We start from the raw sequence: 25,139 nt of genomic DNA on the forward strand, positions 1-25,139 counted from the left end.
CCGCCACGCCAGCAGAACACCGCCCACAGAATTACGACCCACATTTCTGTGTGGCGGTCTTCTGTTGGCGGTCACCTCCCCATGGCTCCCGTCGCCTCCCGGAGGACCAACGCACAAGGTAAGTTGATCGTCCGTGAGGGGAGGGGGTGGGGGGGTGTTGTGTGATGTGGGCGTGCATGGGGGTGTGCGTGTGAGTGTGTAGAGGGGGTGTGTGAGTGCGTGTATGCGTGCGGGGGGTGCTGCTGTGTCTATGGGTAATGTGTGCTGTTCGGCAGGTGCGCATGTCTGCATGTATGTGTGCGGGTATGTGTCCCCGTTGTGTATGTGTGTGTAGGGGGTGTGTATATGTGCATGTTGGGGGTGTGTGCATGTCGGGGTGCATGTATGTGCATGTCGGGCTGGGGGTGGGGAGGGGGTTCGTACCACCTCTGGGGGGTGGCAGGGGGGTGGAGGGTGTGGGGGGAGGACTCGGGTGGGTAGTGGGGGGTGGGGGAGACCCCTATCAGTGCCAGGGAAGGAATTCCCTGGCCCCGATAGTGCTTACCGCCATGGTTCGCACGGCGGTTCCCGCCCGCAAGAAACCGCGGCGGTAGGCAGGGTCATAATACCCTTGGCGGTCTTGGGACGACCGCCGGGCCGGAGTGCGCAAACTCCAGCCCGGCGGTCATGACCGCCGTGGCGGTCGGAGTGGAGAAGTGGCGGTCGGTCGCGGCGGGGACCGCCGCGGTCAGAATGCCATTTTTAATACCGCCGGTCTGTTCGCGGTCCGACCGCCGTCTCTCCGCCGACCGCCAGGGTCAGAATGAGGGCCATAGTCTCCAAACTTTTTCATAAGGTCACTAATGAACAGACAAAGGGGATGGTGAAGAGCAGCTTCTATTCTTTTGGACTTTGCTTTAATATGCATGGCTTTGACCTGTCTGATCCACCTGCACATGGTGCAGAATGTGGTAAAACATATTCTGAAATTCATTGCATATTGCATGCACAGAGGGGCACAGCTACCAATGGTGCTGCAAGTGCAGTGGTACCTCGGACCAGGGTTGTATGCGAAGCTCTCTGCAGTCCACTTGCAACTGTTTGTCACTACCTAGCTGACTACCTGAGGTCCCATGTTCCTGGCATAAATGAGGGAATATTGCTCCTTTGCTATGCCATTGCAGCCCTATGAAAAACTGCAAGCTTCCCATGCAACAGTATAGACTTCTGAGCTATGTCTGACCTTTCCTGTAACTTCTCTCAGGGTGTGAAAGTTCTAACAAAAGAATGTTGCTCCAGCAACATGGTTGCTAGGTTCATCACATGCATCTTTTAAGTACCTGAACACAACTATTTTCTTTACTCTCAAAAAAGTAAAATACAAAATAAAGTTCTTTCTGCAGGTGAAAGAGGCAAATGCCCGCCTTTATCCCTAAAGGTGTTTCACCTTCTGAATGCGGACAGCTGCAATGTCGGGGTCCAGCAGGTGATCCCCGAGGATCCTGGCCATCTTTTCCCGCTTGTCCTCCATATGAATCTCCTTCATGAATTTCGCCCTCAGACGACCCTGACGGGCCCTCTCAGATATCTGAAGGATGCGCACTGCTTCTTCCAGGGACATGGCTTTTTCTGGCTTTATCTGGAAACAGAAGGATGACAGATAAAATACCAGGTCAGCAAAAACACGTTTTTTTCTTGGATTGAAAGTACCAGAACTAAAAAGAATTCATTCAATCTATAGTCTGAAGGCAAAGGTTGCATTTCAGCATATCATGGTCCTAATATCAATCTACGCAAATATGGATTGCAGAATATCAACTACCATTATTTCAGCCAGGTAACTATACACGGGTAAGTGAAGATTTCTAGATATATATGTCATCGAGGTTAGTAAAGCTAACTCTCATCTTCAGACGGTGTTAACAGCCTATTACCCTGTAATTGCCTTTCGATTCTCAAAAACCAAAGATACTAGCAGAAACTCAGCAAAATATGGAAATCCATCTTACATTCTAGAAGTACTAAAACAAGTCCCTTCTCCTAAAGCAGTAGGAAAAGCTTAGGCAGGGACATAGTCCGGGCACTTATTTATATATAGATATGATTGTATTACAAACAGTACATTCAATCATAATACTATTTTATTTGGGCAAAACTCGGGTTCAAATGGTATAAACTTTTAGGGGTTGGCGAAGAACTCCGCTCAGCTGCTGGAGTTTTCCCCACTCCATGCGGAGTTCCAAAAACCTCAGTGAAGTGGCACGGAGAGGAGTTTTTTCTAATGCTCCTGCTCTCCACCTTTAAGTTGGTGAGAGCGAGCAAGAGAAATCGCAAAATCGGCAAACGAGATGTCTGGATGTGCACGATAGGCTGCGACCGATTGCGATGATAAAGCTGCCGCTCACGTTGAGGAAGCTGCCTCTCGAGTAGAGAATCTACTTGAGCAGCAAAAAGAAGTTAGTGCCCTCTGGCGCTCCACGTGATGCAGTTTGTGTTGATTTTACAGTGCCGGAGAATCTCCTGGCGCTGAAAATCAGCGTGAGCAGTGTAACTTACTCAAAGTTCTCCACCCGCGGAACTCCACGTAGTGCCGCAGAGTTGTTTTTGGCACTTCGTGGATTTCTGCATAGCAGAACCCCGTTAACTCACCCCAGGGCTATACATTTTACAGAAGCCCCACAATCCCATCCTTACTCCTGCCACTATTATTAGTTTCTCCTCTATGGTTGTGGGTTTGGGCTTCTGTGTTGTAGGTTACGCCTTATGGTTAATAGGTGACTCTAAGCGAACAGACATTACTTTACTTGGTAAAACTGTTTTTTCTGGGTTTACACTATATACGGTGATGGCAATCAGCAGCCTCCCAGGCTTAATTCAGAATACAGCAATAGGCTAAACATTATACCTTGAATGATTTTGAATCTCTCACCACATTGTACATTACTGTGACCCACATATAAAATAATGCAATGAATAATGGGACGCCCATCTATGACAATTTCCTACTAAGTTGCAAATCTAGTGCAATGCAGCACAATTTTGTGAGGTATAAGTCTAAAAGCTCAGATTTGCAAAACATACAGTGAGTGCATAATGGAAAGAGTGATTGTAACCTCTTGTTAAGCTCCAAACACAGAAATTTTGCAAAGGTGTGGAATGCAAAAATTCCACTGATGTTCTATCTCCCGTGCAAAGACACCTGGACAACTTTGCATTCCATGTTATCGTCGAAAAAAATTGTAATCACTGTTTCATATAATTAAGTATAATAGCTAGAAATGCAAACATACAACAGATATAATTTGAGTTATACGGTTATGTGTAATAGCTAAAAATTAAAAATACAGATAAGCATAAGAAACTCTACATCTAATGGTAGATAATGCATGCTATTAAAACTTCATAGCTGAGTCAAGCATTTAAAAAAAAATACTCCTCACTTTCAAAATATTTTTCACATACTTGACATTTACAGAATTCTTTGCCCACTCTGTTAGACCTGGCATTCTTGGAGTGGTCTCCCCTGTCTTTTTCCCAGGTTTTAACTGTGTGCTGGACTTTTTTCTGTTGTTACCCGGGGAACTTCACCACTGTTGACCAGTGCTAAAGGGCAAGTGCTCCCTGTGTAAAATGCACGTGTGATTGGTTTATCCATGATTGGCATATTTGATTTACTAGTAAGTCCCTTGTAAAGTGCACTAGAGGTGCCTAGGGCCTGTAAATCAAATGCTACTAGTGGGCCTGCAGCACTGATTGTATCACCCACAAGTGGCCCTGTAAACATGGCTCAGACCTTCCACTGCAGTGTCTATGTGTGCAATGTCAAACTGCCAATTCAACCTGGCAAGTGTACCCACTTGCCAGGCCCAAACTTTCCCTTTTTATATATGTAAGGTACCCTTAAGGTAGGCCCTAGGTAGCCCCATAGGCAGGGTGCAGTGTATGTTAAAGATGGGACATATACTGGTGTGTTTTACATGTCCTAACAGTGAAATACTGCCCAATACGGTTTTCACTGTTGCAAGGCCTATCTCTCTCATAGGTTAACATGGGGGCTGCCTTCAAATAACTTTTTTAAGTGCAGATTCCCTTTGGGAGCAGAGAGAAAATTAGAGTTTGGTGTCTCTGAACTCACAATTTAAAAATACATCATTTGGTAAAGTTGAAAATGCCAGTTTTAGAAAGTGGGCATTTTCCTGCTTAAACCATTCTGTGACTCTACCTGTTTGTGGATTCCCTGTCTGGGTCAGACTGACAGTTGGGCTGTTTGTGAATCCCCTCTAGACAGTGAGACAAAGGGAGCTGGGGAGCAGCCTGCCATTTGAGTTACAGTGGAGGGAGGAGTGGTCACTTACACCTGAATGGGCTGTGCCTACCTTCACACAATGCAGTCTCCAACCCCCTAGTGTGTATCTGGGGCCTGGCCTGGGCAAGGCTTGCGAACAACAGAAAAATTCCTTTGAAGTTTGCCTACTTCAAAGGCAGAAAGGGGTATAAGTAGTGTACCCAAAACCCCACATTTTCAGATTACTTCTGGGATCAAGAGGAACCTCTGCCAAGGAGAAGAGCTGAGAAGTGCTGCCCCTGCCTGTGACTGTGCTTTGTTAGGCTATACTGCAGTTGCTGCTTCTGCGTGTGAAAGGGAACAAAGACTGGACTTTGTTGTGCATTCCTGCTAGAGAAGAATCTCCAAGGGCTTGAACTGAGCTTGCCTCCTGTTTTGAAGACTCAGGGCCATCAAAGACTTCCTCTGTCAGAATCTGGACTCTCTGTTTAGACTCCTGCCCTGACAAGTGGTGGCCTATCGAGTCCCTGGGCCCTTGAGAGGTGAAATTGGCAGAACAAGGACTGAAATCCATGCACAGAACACCGTGCAGGGAACTTTTCGATGCACCACCTGCAACGTGGCAAAAAAATTATGCGTCACCAGCTTTGTGGCAAAAATCGATGTTCCACCTGTATCGCGGCTGGGAGATCAACGCATCACAGCTGGAGAAACAACGCAACACCTACTTGCGGCTGCTGTTAACGACACAAACCCCACGTAGCGTGGTTTTCCATCACCGTGCGGCTGGATTTCACACACATCATCGCTGGGTGGCAAAAGTCAACGCAAGGCTACGTGGATCCGAGGTGCCCATCTGGAATTCGACGCATCACTCTCTCGCGGGAGAGAAAAGCCACGCAGCACCTACCTGACCGGAGAAAAAAACGACGGATGGTCTCGCTTGTGAGTGAGAAATCAACGCATCAAAATCCATGGAAATCCACCAAAATCCTCATGCGCATCTTGTCCTGCATGTTTCCTAACCTTCAAATATATAATGAGTCTTCTGAGGTGGAAATTTTAGTCTTTATATGAACTTTACAATGATGTTCATTGGAATATAGGAATAATTCTTAGAATCAGTGCAGGAAAATATATTTTTTAAATTGTTGTTATTGGTTTTTGTTAATTGCACATACATGCATAAGGGCTTGATGGTGCTAAGAAGGATTGTAGGTGGGGACACATAACAAGCATAAGCTAAAGGTAACCAGTAAATAACCAGGTTTTTAGTGATCTACTAAAAATGTAATTTATGGAGCGGAGTGAAAAGGGAAACGATTTCCAAAGTGAAGGGGATAGAACAGAGAAACTCCACCTCCTGCAATGTAGTCTTTTAAAGTGTGGGACTCTAAGATGTACAGGTTGATCTCCACGTCTGACAGGGTTAGTACAGCTACAAATGGTGCTATATTATGGCTGGGTCATTGTTCTGGCTCAACGTAAGTGGTATAACAGAAATGTTTAAAGAAAATCCTCATCTGGATGGAAAGTAGTAGAGATGACAGTAGAAGGCCTTGGCATTACAAGATTTGGGTCAAGTGGGGGGCGGGTCCAAGTATGATCCAAGTTTCCAGATTTTGAATGCATTTAAGTCATTACACAGAATAGTTTGGGAGGCCAGAATAAAGAAAGTTTCCATAATCTTTGTAGGACTAAATGATAACTGGTATAGCAAAATATCTGGCATCACTAGAGTGGACAGGCATTAATTTCCTAAAACATCACAGACAGAAGGTGCAAACAGAGATGACTGAGAAAATCTATGGGATTTACGAGAGTTTCCTATCAATTTTGAACCTGAGGTTCCCTACATCTTTCACAGGGGCGGCAGAGTAGCCATTGCAGTGAGCCAGCAAGAATGACACTGGTGGTCAGTCTTATCTCCCAACAGTAATACCTCACTTTAGTCTGAGTTTCTTTTACAGTGGTGTCAGCTTTACACTAAGAGATTCAGCTCATTCTGAGTTGGAAGTGTTATACCATAAACATGCAAGTGAATAACCTACACCAAGTTCTCAAAGTAAAAATTAAAAATGTGTGGGGAAAAGGCAGCACGCCTGGGGCACAACAAAGGAGAACTATAAGGGACAGATATGAAAGGGCAGCATAATCTTCTGGGGCGGTTCTACAAAAAAAGTACCAAACCAGGAAAGGGGATTGCTCATAATGCCGCTCTTGCTAAACCTGGCTACAAGCAAGCGATGGTTGGTGGTGTCAGATGATGCTGGCAGATCTGTTGAAGTCAAGGCACTGCACCGCTGATTCTGAGTGGAAAGGATCCATGAAGAATACATTTGACAGTGGGACTCTGTAAGCTATTTCTTATAGAGGTGAAAAAAACTTTATAAGAAGAAGAGGAATCTTTAGTGTAATTGTCGCAACAACGGTGATCAAAAATGAGTGTTCAGTGCTGGTTAGACCCAACAAATTAGAGTCAGTTTACAAATGTGGAAAATTCTGATCAGAAACTCGAAAGGAGGATGAAGTCTGCCACATAACCACATTCATCCCTTGTCACTGTCTACTATATCGCTTTCAATCTTTCACATTTTAATGATGCCCTCGCCTCTAGCATTACATGTTAGACCTGCTTCAACGTTGCCTGCCATACATTGTGCCAGTAATTGAATTCAGTCTGAGAACCAAGAGGATGTGTTATCATCCAAAGAGACAGATTGTATGGAGAGGGCAAGACCTACAAGACTCCATGATGATGACCACATGATTGAAAGAGCAAGAATGTGACAGTGGAATTTGAACATCCATTGACCAGCCACTTTGTTGGGACTTTCATGTTGGAGCCCTTTGTGAAGAGGACCCCTTTTTTAACCCATCGTTAGAGAAGAGCCCTACATAGTGGCCTGCATACTGACTGACACATTGTCCTTTGAATAGTTCCCCCAAGAAACCTCCCCCATGTGTCACTGTATTAATCTTGTCAAGCTGGTTGTAAAGGCCATTACACATTTTGTTGTTCATATCTGTCTATAGTGTCTCAGGGCTTCTGGTTCGTAGAAAAGTACTAAAAAAGAAGCAGCATGAACCATCTGAATAGTCAGCTCAGAATGTAACTCACTATGGGGGTCAGGGCCGCGGATGACGGAAGCACCGCCAACAGGCTGGCGGTGCTTCCTAGCCCATTCTGACCGCGGCAGTAAAGCCGCGGTCAGAAAACCGGGTCCGGCGGTTTCCCGCCGGATTTCCCCCGGCTGGGCGAATCCGCCAGGGCAGCGCTGCAAGCAGCACTGCCCAGGGGATTCTGACCCCCTTCCCACCAGCCTGTTTCTGGCGGTTTACACCGCCAGGAAGAGGCTGGCGGGAACGGGTGTCCTGGGGCCCCTGGGGGCCCCTGCACTGACCATGCCACTGGCATGGGCAGTGCCGGGGCCCCCTAACAGGGCCCCAGCCTGCTTTTCACTGTCTGCCTAGCAGAAAGTGAAAAGTGCGACGGGTGCAACTGCACCCGTCGCACACCTGCAACACCGTCGGCTCCATTCGGAGCCGGCTTCAACATTGTTAGCGCCCGCTGGCCCAGCGGGAAGGTCGGAATGCCGCCAGCGGTCTTTTGACCGCGGAGCGGTCAAATGGCGGTTCCCGCCAGGCGGGCGGCGCCCGCCGGGGTCAGAATGACCCCCTATATGTTTGAAAACCTGCATTACCTGGGATCTGTCAACTATGACGCTCTCGATCAGCAAAGTTTGGACAGTTTTGAATCATTTGTTCTCTGTGGATCTTGTATCATACCCAAGCCCTCCTCCACATCTAAAACGAGAGGCACTGGACCTAAAAAACAACTGGTGCTATGTTATTAAATGTTGTGAGGTTAGTGGCCACTGCCGGAACCTCATATGGCCCAGCACTGAACAACAGCTCACCACCGCTAAGTAACACCTAGCCAGCTCTAGAGTCCTGTGCCAGAGATGCCTGTGCCTGTTGAAGTTTCATTTCCAGCCCTGTATGTATTTTCTAGTGCGTTTTCGTAAGAGTAGTTAAATGAGTTATTCCTATTTTAGGATATACCTATGAAAAGGCATCGCAGATTTCCCCACTATTTTATTGTCACTTTAGACAGTAGTCTAGTGCCCACACAGCCATATCTGGGCACATCAGCAGGCGACTGGAGGATACCTGACATAGACACGTGACTAAGATCTTTGAGGCTACAGGTGGCAGCAAAGAAACAGCAACCTACGAAATACAGAGGGGTAAAGGCAGAAAAACCTCTATACCTTTTAGTAAATGTACATGCTAGTGTGCAACACACGGTACTCATATTCCTTCCTTTTCTTCATGCACACAAAGGTTGTTTTTTTAAGTTGTGTCCCTTTTTTTGAAGGAATTAAATGATTTGCAATTGAAAGATAAGCAATTTTAAGTCTGGTATAGAAACAGCTTTAGCGGGTTCTCCTGCTTCATGTAAAAAAAAAAATATCTTGAGCAAAAGCATACTTAGATATATGTTTGCACAGCAGGGTTTTGGGTCAGCCCTCTTCATTTATTGATCTGTTCAAACCGTGATTCACATTTTTCTTCCACACACCGCAACTCGACTTCAGCCATTAAAGCCATTATGTGAGCATGGGAAGTTTGCCTTATTACATGCACACACCCCTAAACTCCTAAACTAAATCACGTTTCAGTGCTGGGGCTGGATTACCTGTCTTTTACTTTGCCAATACATTATTTTCCGTCTTTCATCCCTTTTTTTTTAGCCATCCTTGTGTGTTTGAAACATGTCTTACAAAAAACAATAATTAAAAGAAAATCTTAACTTTTGTTAATGTAAATATCTTTTTAACATTTTCGATTTTTATTGCCACCATATGATTTTTTTCTAAATCCCCTCCGTAATCCCATTTCCCACGGAGATGCAGGGAAGAGGGATGCTCAGCGGCTGTAAATTACGGCACTGCAATGTTGATGGCAGCAGGCCTATACAAGTTGTCATAGCCCACTGCTGCTCTGCTTTCTTTACTGCAGCGGTCAACATTTTAACCTTCTACTACAAGAATCCAGAATTATCTGACAGATGACAGAGAGTTGCTGACAAGACAGGGAAGAGGATCCTTCCCTCAATGAGGGTAGACACATGATTCCTTTAAAGAGGTTACAGCGTGTGCTTCAGTGAAGGGAAGGTGGCATTCACTTGCAACAGGTATTTAAACCTGAGCTTCATTCTGCCAATGTGCCTCCCCTTGTGTAAGAAATTTCATGAGAAGCAAACAGAACTGAATATACATAAGAAAGTCAATAGGATAATCTCTTTTACTGATAATTACATTAAATATGCGCAGCATCACCCTTATAAGTTAAATGGTATATGTATTATGCTATAACCTGGGTAGGCCCTTATACAGTTGTTCAAACTTGAGCAAAACAGACCGATAAGTCCAGACTCAGGAATAGGAAAAAAATCCTTAAATGCAGTTCATTAGCCCAAAAATACAGCTCCTGCCTCTTCAGACTTGGTGAGATCTAAGGACAAAAAGGAAGTCAAAGGACCATCGACCACTCATGGTGGCCAATTGTGAAGAGAAAGGTAGTACATGGCGAGAAATATAAGGAATCAAAAAGCTTCCATCAAGACCTACTCAGGCGACAAGATGTGTCCCCAAGAACCTAACAGCACATCACCTCTCCTCCAAGCTGCAGGAGCCGTGCTTGTCCCCATACACTAAGGCCCAAGCTCAAGCAACATATCATTTACTTCTCTCAGAGCCATCAGTTATTGAGGCACCAGGCCAGGTCAAACTTACTTCCAACCAATCACTTTCCATCACATTTTATACCTTTGCTGACAACCTTAGACACCTAGCAGCTACCATGTGATGCTGAAATGTTCCAGGCAGAAACTCCTGGGCTTAACCGATCTGCGCCCTTCAGTAAATTGAGCAAAACTGACTTCCTGGCAACAATGTAAAATGCCTTGCTGCTGATACTCCCAAAAAGGCAGCACATTAAAATTACATTCAATCCCGTTCACTCACTCAAAACGTAGTCATCAGCACGACATGGCTGCGATTGTGAAAGATGTGATCTCTCTAGAGTTCTCGTCAATGTCGGTGGTGTGTAAATATTGTTTCTTTAGAGGAGGCACGGGTTTCATTCTGACCTTACAACTCTGTGTTTAATTCTCATCTGCGAATACACGTGTGCCTTTGAGAAACGTCTTCGTTGAACACTATGTTAACCAAAGGGGAAAAAGACACGTTAAGCTTCTGTATTGATCTAACCACCGACTGGGCTGTTGGGAGAAGCTTTTGGCATCTCTGTTGCGATCTTTTACTCACGTCCATTTGTGGGCCACATGGAGAGGTCATAATGAAGGAATCAAGATTCTTTATTGGCTATCCTGGATTAAAAGGCATCACAAATTGTGGAAAAGCCGTTTTATAGGGCACAGAGATGTATTAGACATAGGATCTTCAAAGAATCACAAATACTGTGCCCTGGAGCCAGCAGTGAGAAAGGTTGTTGGAACATTGTGCTTATTTTTCCGCTTCTTTTAACAGCTGTTTGGTGCCAGGGGTCTGGCCCACTCCCTTGGGAATCACTGTGACTGTCACAGACTTTAAAAAAGTCTTCATTATTTTTATTGGGGCCTTATAGCACAAGGGCCAGACCCATTTGTGTCTTGTGAGGGCTGCGCATGTGGAGGAGGTAGAACCATGGAGTTTTCAACATCTTCCTGTCGCACAAAGTTTACTGGTTCATCAGTTAAGCTGGCAAGATGCAGAACATCTATGTTGAGCTTTTTAAGCAATTGTTTATTGAAATACAACGATGACAAAACGAAATCAGTTTACCAAAGTCATCAGAGTGGACATCAGGTTAAAGGCTATTGCAACGTCATCGAACTCCACATCAACATTTAACAATGCACAAAGCCACATAACAAGAAAAACTGCATGGAGGTAGGCAAGCTGGGCTTGGGAAACTTTAAGGTGGCCAGTGGACTGTAATAGGGACTTCCAGGTGCGTGTTCAGGCTTGTAATAAAAAGAGTGAGCGACAAAGACAATCTAAAGGTGGTGGGAAAAAGGTGTGGACAAGACCAGAGTAAACATTGATTCAATTGACACTAAAGATTGGTCGTATTCAGGTAAATCAGGAAGTAAACCACCTTGGGTGGCTGTGGCTGGGTATAAAAGTCCCTTCTCAGTGACTGTCATAGTTGGGCGTGTGTACACATTATTATACTAATGAGGTCTCAGGCGTTCAGGCATGCAGTTTTTTCAGTAAAGACACCAGTAGGTAATCTGAGCAAGGCTTTTGCACTTTTGCAGGCGAATATACTAAACTTTCACGTGTTGGACAGTGCAGTACATCACACAGTGGTGGGTTCGGGTATGTGTGGCACAGGGTAGAAATAGAGGATACAGGGGTGGAAAAGCATGCAAGACAATGCCTTAGAATCAGTTGATATCCTCCATAAAATAACGTAGTTCCTCATTTAGAGTTTGTTGAATGGAATACTCCATCACAAACGTGACAGAGTATCCCGTTCCCTGTATTTCAAGTGTGTTATACCCTGTGGCACTTGTAATAAGGCGGATGGGATATCCACCACAGTTGTGACATCCGCCAAACTCTAAATCAGGCCCTCATTGCATGCATGCCTACCAGGTCAAACAGTCTCAGCAGTTCTTTCTCGGTTACGTATTTCTCTCCCTTCCCTCCCAGGCAGGTCCAAGATTACCACCCTAAAAAATGCAAAGCCATGGTATTGACAGAGAGTTCAGTATTAGGGGTGGGTGGGGAGCTCCGGTATGCTGGCAGAGCTAACAGACTTTTTGGCACTCTGAAATCTGCTTGGAGCGCAGCGTTCATCCAAAAACTCCGCTAGCCCGGCCTTGCATAGCGCTTCTGAGACCGAGTGCATTCAGGATTCCGAGGGTCACGGAACTCCGCCCCCATGGTATTCCACAGATTTTTTAATCAATTCCGCAGAATTCCACAAAGTGGAAATCCGTGAATTCCGCCCAAGCCTATTTAGAATCTGTAACCAGGAGAACCATGCCAAATGACACCATTATGTACACCAATGTGAACATTGCATTTACAAAGTGACTGCAAATCTAAATCAGGTGATCAGACCACCACCAGTGTATCCAAAACATGTTAGTACAACCATGCAAATTCAGGTGGTCCATTACATGTGAGTAAAGAATCTGTAGGATGTAGATATCAGGAAACAAATGCCCCCTAAAACCTGTCAGACACAGGGGCCTGGTCATTCTGCCAGTTTACTAATGTAAACTCATGTGCAGTGCAAGAAATTGGGTTGTTGGTTGACTGAGGTGTGTGCCCTGGTCAAGCAGCAACCACAATTCTTCTCAGGGTGAAGCACATGCCAACCCTAAATTAACCTGTGCTCAACCCTCTGGTAACTTGACACACAGCAGTCTGGCTTACCTTAGAGGCAATGTGTCAGGTATTTGTGCAACACTTCAAACAGTACTACAGTGAAAACATTACACAATAAGGGTCTCACACCAAGTTAAAAAATAGAGTAAAATTTAATACATAAAACAACACAAATCTGATCAGTAGAACTAAAGTCATCAATTTTTAAAGATTTTAGTGAAAATAGAGCCAAAAAGCACAAAGAACCAACTATGGATATCTGGTTGCGCTTGACAGAGTCAAAGTCACACTTTCAGGCCAACAGTGATGGAGTGCAGATCGGCTACAGATACAAAGTTGGGCCAGTTGAAGTTTACCTTCTCAAATCAGTGCAAAGAGTCCAGTTCACGATGGAGAGGGCTGTGAGGAGCAGGGAGAACATTGCAGGAGGCTGTCGGCGTAGTGAGAAGAGCAGGCCAGGCATTCGAGCTCTGCGTTGGCAATTCCCTACACCTTACCCTCTGGGATGTCCAGGGCCTATCCCTAGGGGTGATACATGTATAACAAGCATTGGCAAAGCCAATAGGTCCTGCCTTTACCAGAACTATTGGCTTTGGCAATGTGTTTTTGCCATGTGTGGCTGCTGTTCAGCATGGCTAAACGTTAGTGGCATGGAGTGTCATGGAGTGGAGTGGTGCCGCAGAGTGTTGTAGAGTGGAGTAGGGGGAGTAGAGTGTCGTAGAGTTGAGTGGAGGAGGGTAGAGTTCAATGGATCAGTGGCAGAGAGTGGCATGCTGGGACACGGTGTAGAATAGGGTGGTGTGGTTCAGAGTGAGGTAATGAGGTGGATTTGAGTACAGTGGAGTGGATTGGATTGGAGTAGAATGGGGTGGAGTGAATGGGGTGGGTTGGAGTGGTGGTGGATTGAAATGGGATGAGGTGAATTGCAGTGGGGTGGTTAGATTGGATTGGGGTGGGTGGATTGGACTGAAGTTGTAGGACTAGGGTGGGTGAATTGGATTGTGGTGATGTGGGGTGGATTGGGGTGGTTTGGAATGGGGTGAATTGGAGTGGGGTGGATTAGACTGGACTGGAGTGGTAAGGGTTGGAGTGGACTGGAGTGGGTTGGATTGGATTTATTCGATTGGAGTGGGTTGGGTGGACTGGAGTGGAGTTTGGTGGATTGTACTGCAGTGGATTGGGGAGTGAATTGGACTGGAGTTGAGTGGATGTATCGGAGTAGGGTAGAGTGGGGTGAACTAGACTGAAGTGGGGTGGATTGAACTAGAGTGGAGTGGGGTGGACTGAAGTGAAGTGGATTGGATTGAAGTGGGGTGGATTAGATTAGAGTGGAGTGGATTGGGTTGGGGTGGGGTGGGGTGGATTGGATTGGGGTGGGTTGGATTGGGGTGTGGATTGGAGTGAGGTGAATTGGACTGGAGAGGGGTGGATTGGACTGGAGTGGAGTGGAGGGGATTGGACTGGCGTGGGGTGGATTTGACTGGATTGAGGTGGAATTGAGTAGGTTGGAATGGAGTGGGGTGAATTGGATTGAGTGTGGGGGACTGGAGTGGGGTGGATTGGATTGAGGTGGACTGATTTGGGGTTTGGAGGATTAGATTGGATTAGATTGGAGTGGGGTGGGGTTGGGTTGGGTGGATTGGACTGGAGTGGGGTGGACTAGAGTGGGTTGAATTGGATTGGAATGGGGAATTGAAATGGAGTGGTGTGGATTGAATGGGGTGGATTGGTCTGGGGTATATTTGATTTGTGTGGGGTGGATTGGATTGTTGTGTGGTGGATAGGATTGTTGTGGGATGGATTGGATTGGTGTGGGTTGGGGTGGGTTGGACAGGAGTGGGGTGGATTAAGGTGGATTGTACTGGAGGGGATTGGATTGGAGTGGGGTGGACTGAACTGGGGTGGTGTGGATTAGATTGGGGTAGAGTGGAATAGATTGGAGTAGAGTGAAGTGGTGTGGAGTGGAGTGGGGTGGACTGGAGTAGCGTGGGGTGGACTGAAATAGAGTGGGGTGGATTGGAGTAGAGTGGGTGAATTGAAGTAGAGTGGGAAGGGCTGGATTGGAGTGGGGTGAATTGGAGTAGAGTGTGGCGGATTGGAGTAGAGTTGGTGAGGTGGATTGGAATTGGCTTGGGGTGGATAGGGTGAAGTGGATTGGACTGAGTTGGATTGAAATGAGATGGGTGGACTGGACGGGATGGATTAGAGTGGGGTGGATTGGATTGTAGTGGGGTGGGTTGGATTAGGGTGGGTAGTGTTGGACTGGATTTGGTGTGGTAAAATGGATTGGACTGAGGTGGAATGTACTGAGGTTTGGAGAACTGGATTGGTGTGGAGTAAAATGGATTGAGTAGGGTGAATTGGATTGGTATGGGGTGGACTGGAGTGGGGTGGAGAGGACTGGCGAGAGTTGGATTGGACTCGTGTTTGGTGAATTGGACTGGGGTAAGGGGACTCGCGTAGATTGGAGTTGGGCAGATTGGATTGGAGTGGGGTAATTGGACTGGAGTGAGGTGAATTGGTTTGGGGTGGGGTGGATTGGATTGGGGTGGTGTAGATTTGATTTGAGTAGATTGGATTGGGGTGGGGTGGATTGAGGTGGGGTGGATTAGATTGGTGTGGAGTGGGGTTTAGTGGAGTGGAGTAGGGTGGATTAAGGTGGTGTAGGATGAATTGGATAGGAGTGGGGTGGATTTAGATGAACTGGATTGGAGTGGGGTGGATTAAGGTGGATTGGATTGGAGTGGAGTGGAATGGACTGTGGTGAGGTGGGTTGATTGGAGTGGGTAGATTGGGCTGGTTTGGAGTGGGGTGGGTTGGATTGGAATCGGTTGGTTTGGAGTAGGGTGGGTTGGATTGGAATGTGGTAGTTTGGAGTGGGGTGGGTTGGGTTGTAGTGGAGTGGGTTGGGTTGGACTGGAGTAGGTTGGATTGTGGTGAATTGGAGTGGGGTAGATTGGATTGGACTGGAGTGGGGTAGATTTGATTAGGGTGGTTTGGAATGGTGTGGGGTGGGTTGGTTTGAGTGGGGCAGATTGGACTAGGGTGGTTTTGATTAGTGTGGGTTGACTGGACTGTTGTGGGGTGGACTGGATTATTGTGGAATGGATTGGATTGGTGTGGGTTGGAGTGGGTTAGAATAAGGTGGTTTGGAGTGTGGTGGATTAGGGTGGATTGGACAGGAGTGAGTGGACTAAGGTGGATTGAATTCGATTGGAGGGGGTGAGTTAAAGTGAATTGGATTGGAGTGGAATGGACTGGAGTGGATTGGACTGGATTGGATTGGAGTGGGGTGGGGTGGACTGAACTGGGGTGGCATGGATTGGATTGGGGTAGAGTGGGATCGATTGGAATAGAGTGAAGTGGTGTGGAGTGTGGTGGATTGGAGAACAGTGGGTTGAATTGAAATAGAGTGGGATGGATTGGAGTAGAGTGGAGTGGGTTGAAGTAGAGTGGGTAGGAGTGGTTTAAAGTGGGGTGGATGGGAGTAGGGCATGGTGGATTGGAGTAGAGTGGGTGAGGTGGATTGGAGTGGGGTGGAGTGGATGGGTGGATTGAAATGGGGTGAGGTGGACTGGATGGGCTGGATTGGAGTAGGGTGGATTGGATTGTAGTGGGGTGGGTTGGATTGAGGTGGAGTGGGTTGGGCTAGATTGGGTGTGGTAAGAAGGATTAGGGTGAGGTGGAAGGCACTGAGGTCAGAAGAACCTAACTGGTGTGGGATGAGATGGATTGAGTGGGGTGAATTGGATTGGAGTGTGGTGTTGTGGACTGGAGCGGGGTGGGGTGGAAAGGAATGGAGTTAGGTGAATTTGATTGGGGTGGGGTTGATTGGATTGAGTGGGATGGATTGAATTGGGGTGGGATTGATTGGATTGAATTGGGGTGGATTGGAGTGGGGTTGATTGGACTGGATTGGGAAGAATTGGATTGGAGTAGGTGGATTAGACTGGTGTGGAGTGGGGTGGATTGGAGTGGGGTGGAATAAGGTGATGGTGAATGGATTGGATTAGAGTGGGGTGGATTAAGGTGAACTGGATTGGACTGCAGTCGAGTAAGGTGGATTGGAGTAGAGTGACATGGACTGGGGTGAGGCGGGAGGATTGGAGTGGGTCGAGTGGGTTAGATTGGATTGGGGTGGGCTGGATTGAAGAGGGGTGTGGGTTTGGAATGGATTGGATTGGAGGGGGTGGATTGGATTGGAATGTGGTGGTCTGGAGTGGGATGGGTTGGATTGGAGTGGGGTGGGTTGGACTGGAGTAGAGTGGGGTGGACTGGAGTGGGTTGGATTGTGGTGAAAGGGAGTAGAGTAGATCAGCTTGACTGAAGTGAGGTAGATTGGATTGGGGTGGATTGAATTGGTCTGAATCGGGCTGAATTGGATTGGTGTGGGTGGATTGTGGTGGATTGGAGTGGGATGAATTGGGATGGAGTGGTATGAATTGGGATCGAGGGGGTGGCTTCAGTTGGGGGGAGGTGGACTGGATTGAGCGGGTGGTCTGGAATGAGGCAGACTGGAGTAGGACAGATTGTTTTGAATTGGAGTGGGGTAGATTGTTTTTTAATTTATTAAGGAGTACAAATTCATCATCATCAGCAATAATAATAGCAAAGTCAAAGCTAGCATAAATTCCAGTAAAAAAGGCAGCAAGTAGACAGCACACATAGAGGACCATCAGACATACAAGAATACAATAAATAGCAATAAAAAGAAGGTGGTGTCTTGAGAGGGGACAATTCCATGTTGCATTGGATCTATCAAATCTGTGGTAAAATCACCCATGCAATTTGAGAAAACACAAGTGTATATTTTTGAGCCGCAGGTAATTAAAGAGATGGGGCGATACGAGCCGCAGTTCAGGGGATCTGTATTCTGTACATACAGATAAATAATCTCCCTGAATAATGGAATAATAATACCCTTAAACTGTTTATAATGCTCCATTGGGATTGCATCTGGCCCCGCTGACTTGCCACTGGCCAATTGCATAGCAGTAATATCAATCTCTTGAACTATTCAGGGCAATTCTTTGCTCGTCTATGAGCTGACACAGTCCTAAGGACTGCAGTTAGGAGTCCACCATATCTTGGGTGGCCAGACAGTCTTCCCTATTTAGCTAGAGTAAAACCATTGAAAATCCACCTGAATTGCATGATTGCAACCACCTAGAGGCATCCCTTTCACCCCGTATCATATTGGTGTTAATTTTATCTCTCAGTTGGAAAGCTAGTACTTGCCCCATCTCTTCCCTGTTTTCAAAGCACTGTGAGTGCCTCACACGATATGTGGAGCATGCCCTTTCCCATATCCCTTTCTTTAGCTGTGTCTATACAAGTGTCAGTTTTTGAATGACCCCTAGAGAGTTCTAAGGACATGTAAAAAACTTTTGGCAGCATGAGTACTCCAACTCACATTTGATAAGCTGTTCCTGCAGCTAAGTCTTCAGGGCCCACTCCTCTTTGCCATTACAAAAAAGATAAATTGTAGTCTGGCAAGGCATCCCAGACCACAGTAAGGCTTGCAGCCCCCCAATTTAGAAGGATAAACTCCTTTAACTTGGTACGCATATAATGAACATATTGAGGGTCTAACAACAACTTGCAATCAAATGTCCATCTACGTAAAGTTAACGGGCCAGTCCTGTAGCTAAATTCAACATCAGCCATACTGTTGTCATGGGCAAGAGGCTATGACTAACAAAGTACATGTCTAGTTGGGACGATGTACTGTGTGGGATAGAATGAAACATGTACCCAGGCTCATAGCCCCCATACGACTGCCAGGATTCACCCAGGGTGTGAGTTAAACCAGATCTGTTTCATAACTGCCCGTGATTTAGCCATCCTCCCCTGAGTTCCATTTTGGGAGGATGTTGAATCCACCCCAGGTGCCATGATTAAACTGAAATCCCCACATATGACAATAGGGTCCAGCCATGTACTGAGTTGGCACACTAGGCAATTAAACACAGAATCGTCCAGATTATGTGCATATACCACACAGATTGTTAATGAGGTACTAGCATTACCTATATGTGCAATGAGCCATCTCCCCATACAGTTGTGTTTCACCTGATGCTTGAGCCAGTCTCACCCCTCTGAAAGCAAGGGGATCCCCCCTCTTTGGAGCATCGGCCCCTGCAGCTGCTAAAACATGATATCCCAGAGCACTAAACTTAGATAGTTCTCCTCTAGTGAGGTGGGTCTCTTGAATACAGACTAATTGCGGATTAAGCGTGCTGAGTTCTTCCCCAGCATACTTAATCTTTGCACTAGAACACATCCCATTTATATTCCAGCTAAGAATATATAGAACCTGATTATGTTTGCAAATAGTATTTTCCATTATTGGTCTGAAGCACAATCTCATGCATGTGCGGATAATTCAACTTGATTGCCACTGTAGCTACTCCTCTTTTTGACACCATAATCCCCAAGACCTCCTCCAGGCCCCATGACCCTAACATCCCAACAACTGAAAGCCAGCATTCCCCACCTCCCTCCACCTATCCCCCACAACCCTCCAGCAGTGAGCTCACCCTCCCCCAACCCCCGCCAAAGAACACTAACCCAACCACCCTGAACTTGTACCTCTCAGTAGAGTGGACTTTGAAACAACCACTGAGATGGGCAACCCCCCCTAACGATGACTGGCCTCCCATCGTGTGCCAACCCACCACCGCCACCACCCCAAAAAATGACAGATGAGAAAAAAACACTGCAAGCTTCAAAAACCATTTGGACATACCCATCCAATAGCAAAAGAGAAAGGAAAAAAGGAGAGAATGAAGCAAGGGAGTATAGTTACCATGATAGGATAAAGGAAATTGGAAGAATATAAGGGAGTTATAGCAGGAGAGTATCCCGGGGAACCTGTGAACCCAGCAGGTTGATAAAATGTCTATGCCAGATCAGGCCCCCTGGGTGGTCATAGTAAATAAAAGCAGCAGATCTTTGGTCAATAGAGTCTGCTCACGACTGCAGCAGAACTTGTGCCTTTTCTGAACCCTAACATAATCTTGTTTGACCCTTATAAGTAATCCCCAGATTGGCAGGTTCCAGCAGGGCTTCCGTGGCCCCTAATTTCAGTAAACATGGTATAGTCTCCCGCAGGCACCATCTGTGCTCTACAGTTTCGCAACAAAAGTCAGACCTATCAAACAAGTCCACCCACCCACATGCGTGCACTGGTTTATTTGCCTGGGTCAGTTGGAAGACAAGCTGCCGGAACATAAAATTCCAAATATGAATTAAAATCGCCCTTGGATATTTGGCAGCCAGGCCCAGTTTGGGCTTATGGAATGGAAATCTATGTGCCTGCTGTATTTGACAGTCTATATCCCAGTCACTAAACTGTGGGAAGGCCTGCTGAAAGAGATAGACAATATATTTCCTGGGATTATCTCCATCATTTCCTTCTGGTATCCTCAGTACCCAGAGATTATTACATCTCAACATCCTCCAACTTCTGGGGCAGATTGTTTTGAACTCACGTGGAGCAGGTTGTTTTTGATTGGAGTGGGGAATATTGGAATGGGGTCCATTGTTTTGAATTTGTAGGACAGATCTGTTTGGATTTGAGTGTAACAGACTGTTTTGGATTGGAGTGGGGCAGATTGTTTAGGTTTGCAGTGGGGCAGATTGGAGTGGAGCATATTGGTTTGGGACTGATTGTATTGGATCGGAGTGGGTCAGAATGGAGTGAGGCAGATTATTAAGGATTGGAGTAGGGCAGAATGTTTTGTATTGGAATGTGGCAAATTGTTGTGGATTGGAGTGGGGCAAATTGTTTTGAATTGGAGTGAGGCAGATTGTTTTGGAGTGGAGTAGTGGATATTGTTTTGGATTGGAGTAGGGCAGATTGTTTTGAACTGGAGTGGGGCTGATTGTTTTGGACTGGAGTGGGTCAGATTGGAGTGGGGCACATTGCTTTGGATTGAAGTGGGCAGATTGTTTTCGATTGGAGTGTGGCAGATTAGAGTCTGGCAAATTGTCTGGATTGGTGTGGGGATGATTGTTTTAGATTGGAGTGGGGCAGATTAGTGTGGAGCAGATTGCTTTCTGTAGTAGTGGAAGATTGTTTTTAGATTAAAGTGGGGCAGATTGTTTTGGTTTGTACTGGGACAGATTGGAGTGGGGCAGATTGTTTTGGATTGTAGTGAGGCAGAGTTTTTGGAATGTAGTGGGGCACACTGGATTGGGGCAGATTGTTTTGGATTGAGTCGGGCAGATTATTTTGGAGTGGAGTGAGGAATATTATTTTGTATTGGAGTAGGGCATATTTTTGGACTGGAGTAGAGCTGATTGTTTTGGATTGGAATGGGCCAGATTGGAGTGGAGCACATTGGTTTGGATTGGTGTGGACAGATTGTTTTGGATTGGAGTGTGGCGAATTGGAGTGTGGCAGATTGGAGTGTGGCAGATTGCTTTGGATTGGCATGGAGCTGATTGTTTTGAATTGGAGTGGGTCAGATTAGAGAGGAGCAGATTGCTTTCGGTTTCAGTGGCAGATTGTTTTTAGATTGGCGTGGGACAGATTGGTTTGGTTTGTACTGGGACAGATTGGAGTTAAGCAGATTGTTTTGGATTGTAGTTGGGCAGAGTTTTTGGAATGCAGTGGGGAAGACTGGAGTGGGGCATATTGTTTTAGACTGGAGTGGGGCAGATTGGAGTGGGGCAGATTAAAGTGGGGGAGACTGAAGTGGGGTGGATAGGGGTGAGGTGGACTGAAATGGAGTGGGGTGGATTGGACTGGAGTGGGGTGAGGTGAGGTGGATTGGATTGAAGTGGGGCATATTGTTTTGGATTGGAGTGGGACAGATTGCTTTGGACTGGGGTGAGGGAGATTGAAGTGGGGCATATTGTTTTAGATTAAAGTTGAATAGATTGTTTTGGTCTGTACTGGTACAGATTGGAGTGGGGCAGATTGTTTTGGATTGCAGTGGGGCAGATTTGTTTGGATTGCAGTGGGGCAGACTGGAGTGGGGCAAATTGTTTTGGATTGAAGTGGGGCAGACTGTTTTCGAATGGAGTATGGCAGATTATTTTGGGTGGAGTGGGACAGATCGGAGTGGGGAAGATTGTTTTGGATTAAAGTGGGGCCGATTGTTTTGGAATGGACTGGGGCAGATTGGACTGGCGCAGACTGGAGTGGGGCAGATTGGAGAGGGGGAAGACTGAAATGGAGCAGATTGGTATGAGGTGGACGGGAATGAAGTGGGGTGAATTGGATTGGATTGGGGTGGATTGAATTGGGTTGGAGGAATTGGAGTGGGGCAGATTGCTTTGGATTAGAGTGGGGCAGATTGTTTAGCTTGAAGTGGGGCAGATTATTTTAGATTAGAATGAGGTAGAATGTTGTGTATTGGAGTGGGGCAGATTGGAGTTGGCCAGATTGTTTTGGATTGAGTGGGGCAGTTTGGAGAGGGCAGATTGTTTTGGAGTGGAGATGGCAGATTGTTTTGGACTGGAGTGGGGCAGATTGGATTGGTGCAGATTGTTTTGGTCTGTACTGGGGAAGATTGTAGTGGGGCAGATTGTTTTGGATTGTAGTGGGGCAGACTGGAGTGGCGCATATTGTTTTGGATTAAAGTGGGGCAGAGTGTTTTGGAAAGGAGTCGGGCAGAATGGACTGGCACAGACTGGAGTGGGGCAGATTGGAGAGGGGAAAGACTGAAATGGAGCAGATTGGAGTGAGGTGGACTGGAATGAAGTGGGGTGGATTGGAGTGGAGGAATTGGAGTGGGGCAGATTGCTTTGGATTAGAGTTTGGCATATTGTTTAGCTTGAAGTGGGTCAGATTATTTTAGATTAGAGTGGGGTAGAATGTTGTGTATTGGAGTGGGGCAGATTGGAGTTGGCCAGATTGTTTTGGATTGAGTGGGGCAGTTTGGAGTGGGGCAGGTTGTTTTGAAGTGGAGTTGGCAGATTGTTTTGGACTGGAGTGGGGCAGATTGGATTGGGGCAGATTGTTTTGGTTTGTACTGGGGCAGACTGGAGTGGCGCATATTGTTTTGGATTGGAGTGGGGCAGATTGTTTTCGATTGGAGTAGGACAATTGTTTTGGATTGGAGTGGGACAGATTAGAGTAGGGCAGATGATTTTGGATTGGAGTGGGGCAGATTGTTTTGGATTGGAGATGGGCAGATTGCAGTGCGACAGATTGGAGTGGGGTGGATTTGAGCGGGGCAGATTGGAGTGGGGTGGACCGTGGTGAGGTGGCCTGGATTGGAGTGGGCAGAATAGATTGGAGTGGGAGGATTGCAGTGGGGCAGATTGTTTCGGATTGGAGTGGGCAGATTGTTTTGGATTTTAGTGGGGCAGATTGGAGTATGGCAGATTGTTTAAGATTAGAGTGGGGCTTGTTGTTCGGATTGAAAGGTGTCTGATTGGAGTGGGTGGGTTGGGACTATTGAAATGTTGTGTATTGGGATGGAGTGGGGTGGATTGGACTGGAGTGTGGTGGATTGGACTAGAGTGTAGGACAATTGTTTTAGATTGGAGTGGGACAGATAAGAGTAGGGCAGATTATTTTGGATTGGAGTGGGGCAGATTGTTTTGGATTGGAGATGGGCAGATTGCAGTGCGACAGATTGGAGTGGGGTGGATTTGAGCGGGGCAGATTGGAGTGGGGTGGACCGTGGTGAGGTGGCCTGGATTGGAGTGGGCAGAATAGATTGGAGTGGGAGGATTGCAGTGGGGCAGATTGTTTCGGATTGGAGTGGACAGATTGTTTTGGATTTTAGTGGGGCAGATTGGAGTATGGCAGATTGTTTAAGATTAGAGTGGGGCAGGTTGTTCGGACTCAAAGGGGTCTGATTTTAGTGGGTGGGTTGGGACTATTGAAATGTTGTGTATTGGGATGGAGTGTGGTGGATTGGACTGGAGTGTGGAGGATTGGACTAGAGTATGGCAGATTGGACTGGAGTGTGACTGATTGGAGGGGGGGCAATTGTTTTGGAGTGAAGCAGATTGCTTTAGGTTTGAGTGGGGCAGATTAAAGTGGGGCAGGTTGTTTTGGGCTGAAGTGAAGCAGATTGTTTTGGATTTGAGTGGGGCATATTGCTTTGGATTGGAGTGGGGCAGACTCCTTTGGATTGGATTGGATTGGAGTGGAGCAGATTGGAGTGGGACAGATTGTTTTGGATTGGAGTGGTGCAGATTGTTATGGATTGGGGTGGGGCACATTTATGTGGACTGGAGTGGTGCAGATTGTTTTGGACTGTGGTATTAGAGTGGGGTGGGTTTTTCAGACTGGAGTGGGGCAGATTGTTTTGGATTGGAGTGGGGCAGATTGGAGTGAGGTGGGTTGGGAGGATTGGATTGTGATGGGCTTGAGTGGATTGAGGTGAGTGGTATGAATTGGAGTACGACAGATTGGATTGGACTGGGGTGGATTGGCCGTACTACATGATTATGTGTCAAAGTATAATTTTGAAATTTCCACATAAGAAAGAGACAATTTTGCTTTGCAATATTTAGAACAAGATAATAGTCATCTTTTGAGAACTGCACCAACGAGCAAAAACAAAATCTGAGTACAAAGTGAGAACAGAAGACTTGGCAAAATAAAAAAAATAAGTTTACTATAGAAAATGCAACTTTTCAGCTTGTTTTTGTCCTGCTAGGCATGTTTTTGCCAGTCACGGACCTTCAGTTTGTAGGACACAAGAAGTTGAAAACACAAAACATGAGTGCAAAGTGAGAAAAGATGACTTGGCCAAATTAAAAAAAGTTAACTATAGAAAATACAAATTTGCAATTGTATTTGTCCTGCTGGGCGCGTTTTTGCTACTCATGTGCCTTCTATTTGCAGGGCACTGGAAGGTAAAAGAAAAAAATAGTACCTCAATCACGTCAAGAAGCAGTGGACAGCAATGGTTAAATTGAATCAATCAGTGCTTGGTCCCTGCTCCACAGACGGGAATGGAAAAGATATGGCTTCCAATGACGAATTGTAATGCTGTAAAAAAGAGTGCCACGCAAGCCAACAAATGGTAAGTCTCGGGTGGGCTCCAAGCCCTTTTCTAACTACAACAGCATCTCGCTAGTGATAAGCATGTGTGGGTTTGGCAAAAGGTTTACTTGTGCCAGGCTTGAAAATGGCAGTTAGAAATTGCACACACAGGATGCAATAGCAGGCCTGAGACATGTTTAAAGTGCCTGTTAGACCCGGTCTCCTGAGCACCAGGGCACTCTGGTTAATATGCTTCAAGTTGCATCAACTGGAATGTTCCCCGCTGGTGTCCTGCGGCCTCAGCACTAGTGGACCCAAAACTGGATATTCAAGTACTCCTCTCCAGCATGTGACGCTCTAAAGGTAGCGAGACAGAGCAGTCCAAGGCTTACTCAAGAAGGTGAGGTGGGTTTAAACATTCAGAATACAGTGCACACATACTACCAGCTAATAAGAGCAATGCCCAGTCAGTCCTTTACTTTAAAAAAAGAAAAGCACTTTAATACAT

At 46.3% G+C, this 25,139-nt stretch overlaps 1 protein-coding gene across 3 annotated transcripts in view; it reads right to left on the bottom strand.

Annotated features, from left to right (window-relative positions):
- The window catches only part of IQCA1 (IQ motif containing with AAA domain 1), a 692,773-nt gene that overhangs the window by 572,252 nt on the left and 95,382 nt on the right, over positions 1-25,139 (bottom strand). For all 3 annotated transcript variants that reach the window (XM_069225557.1, XM_069225559.1, XM_069225558.1), the window contains one exon: positions 1,427-1,618. In XM_069225557.1, the coding sequence (XP_069081658.1) occupies positions 1,427-1,618 (192 nt within the window). The remainder of the gene's footprint in view (positions 1-1,426; positions 1,619-25,139) is intronic.

This window comes from Pleurodeles waltl, chromosome 3_1, assembly GCF_031143425.1.
Source record: "Pleurodeles waltl isolate 20211129_DDA chromosome 3_1, aPleWal1.hap1.20221129, whole genome shotgun sequence".
Taxonomy (NCBI): domain Eukaryota; kingdom Metazoa; phylum Chordata; class Amphibia; order Caudata; family Salamandridae; genus Pleurodeles; species Pleurodeles waltl.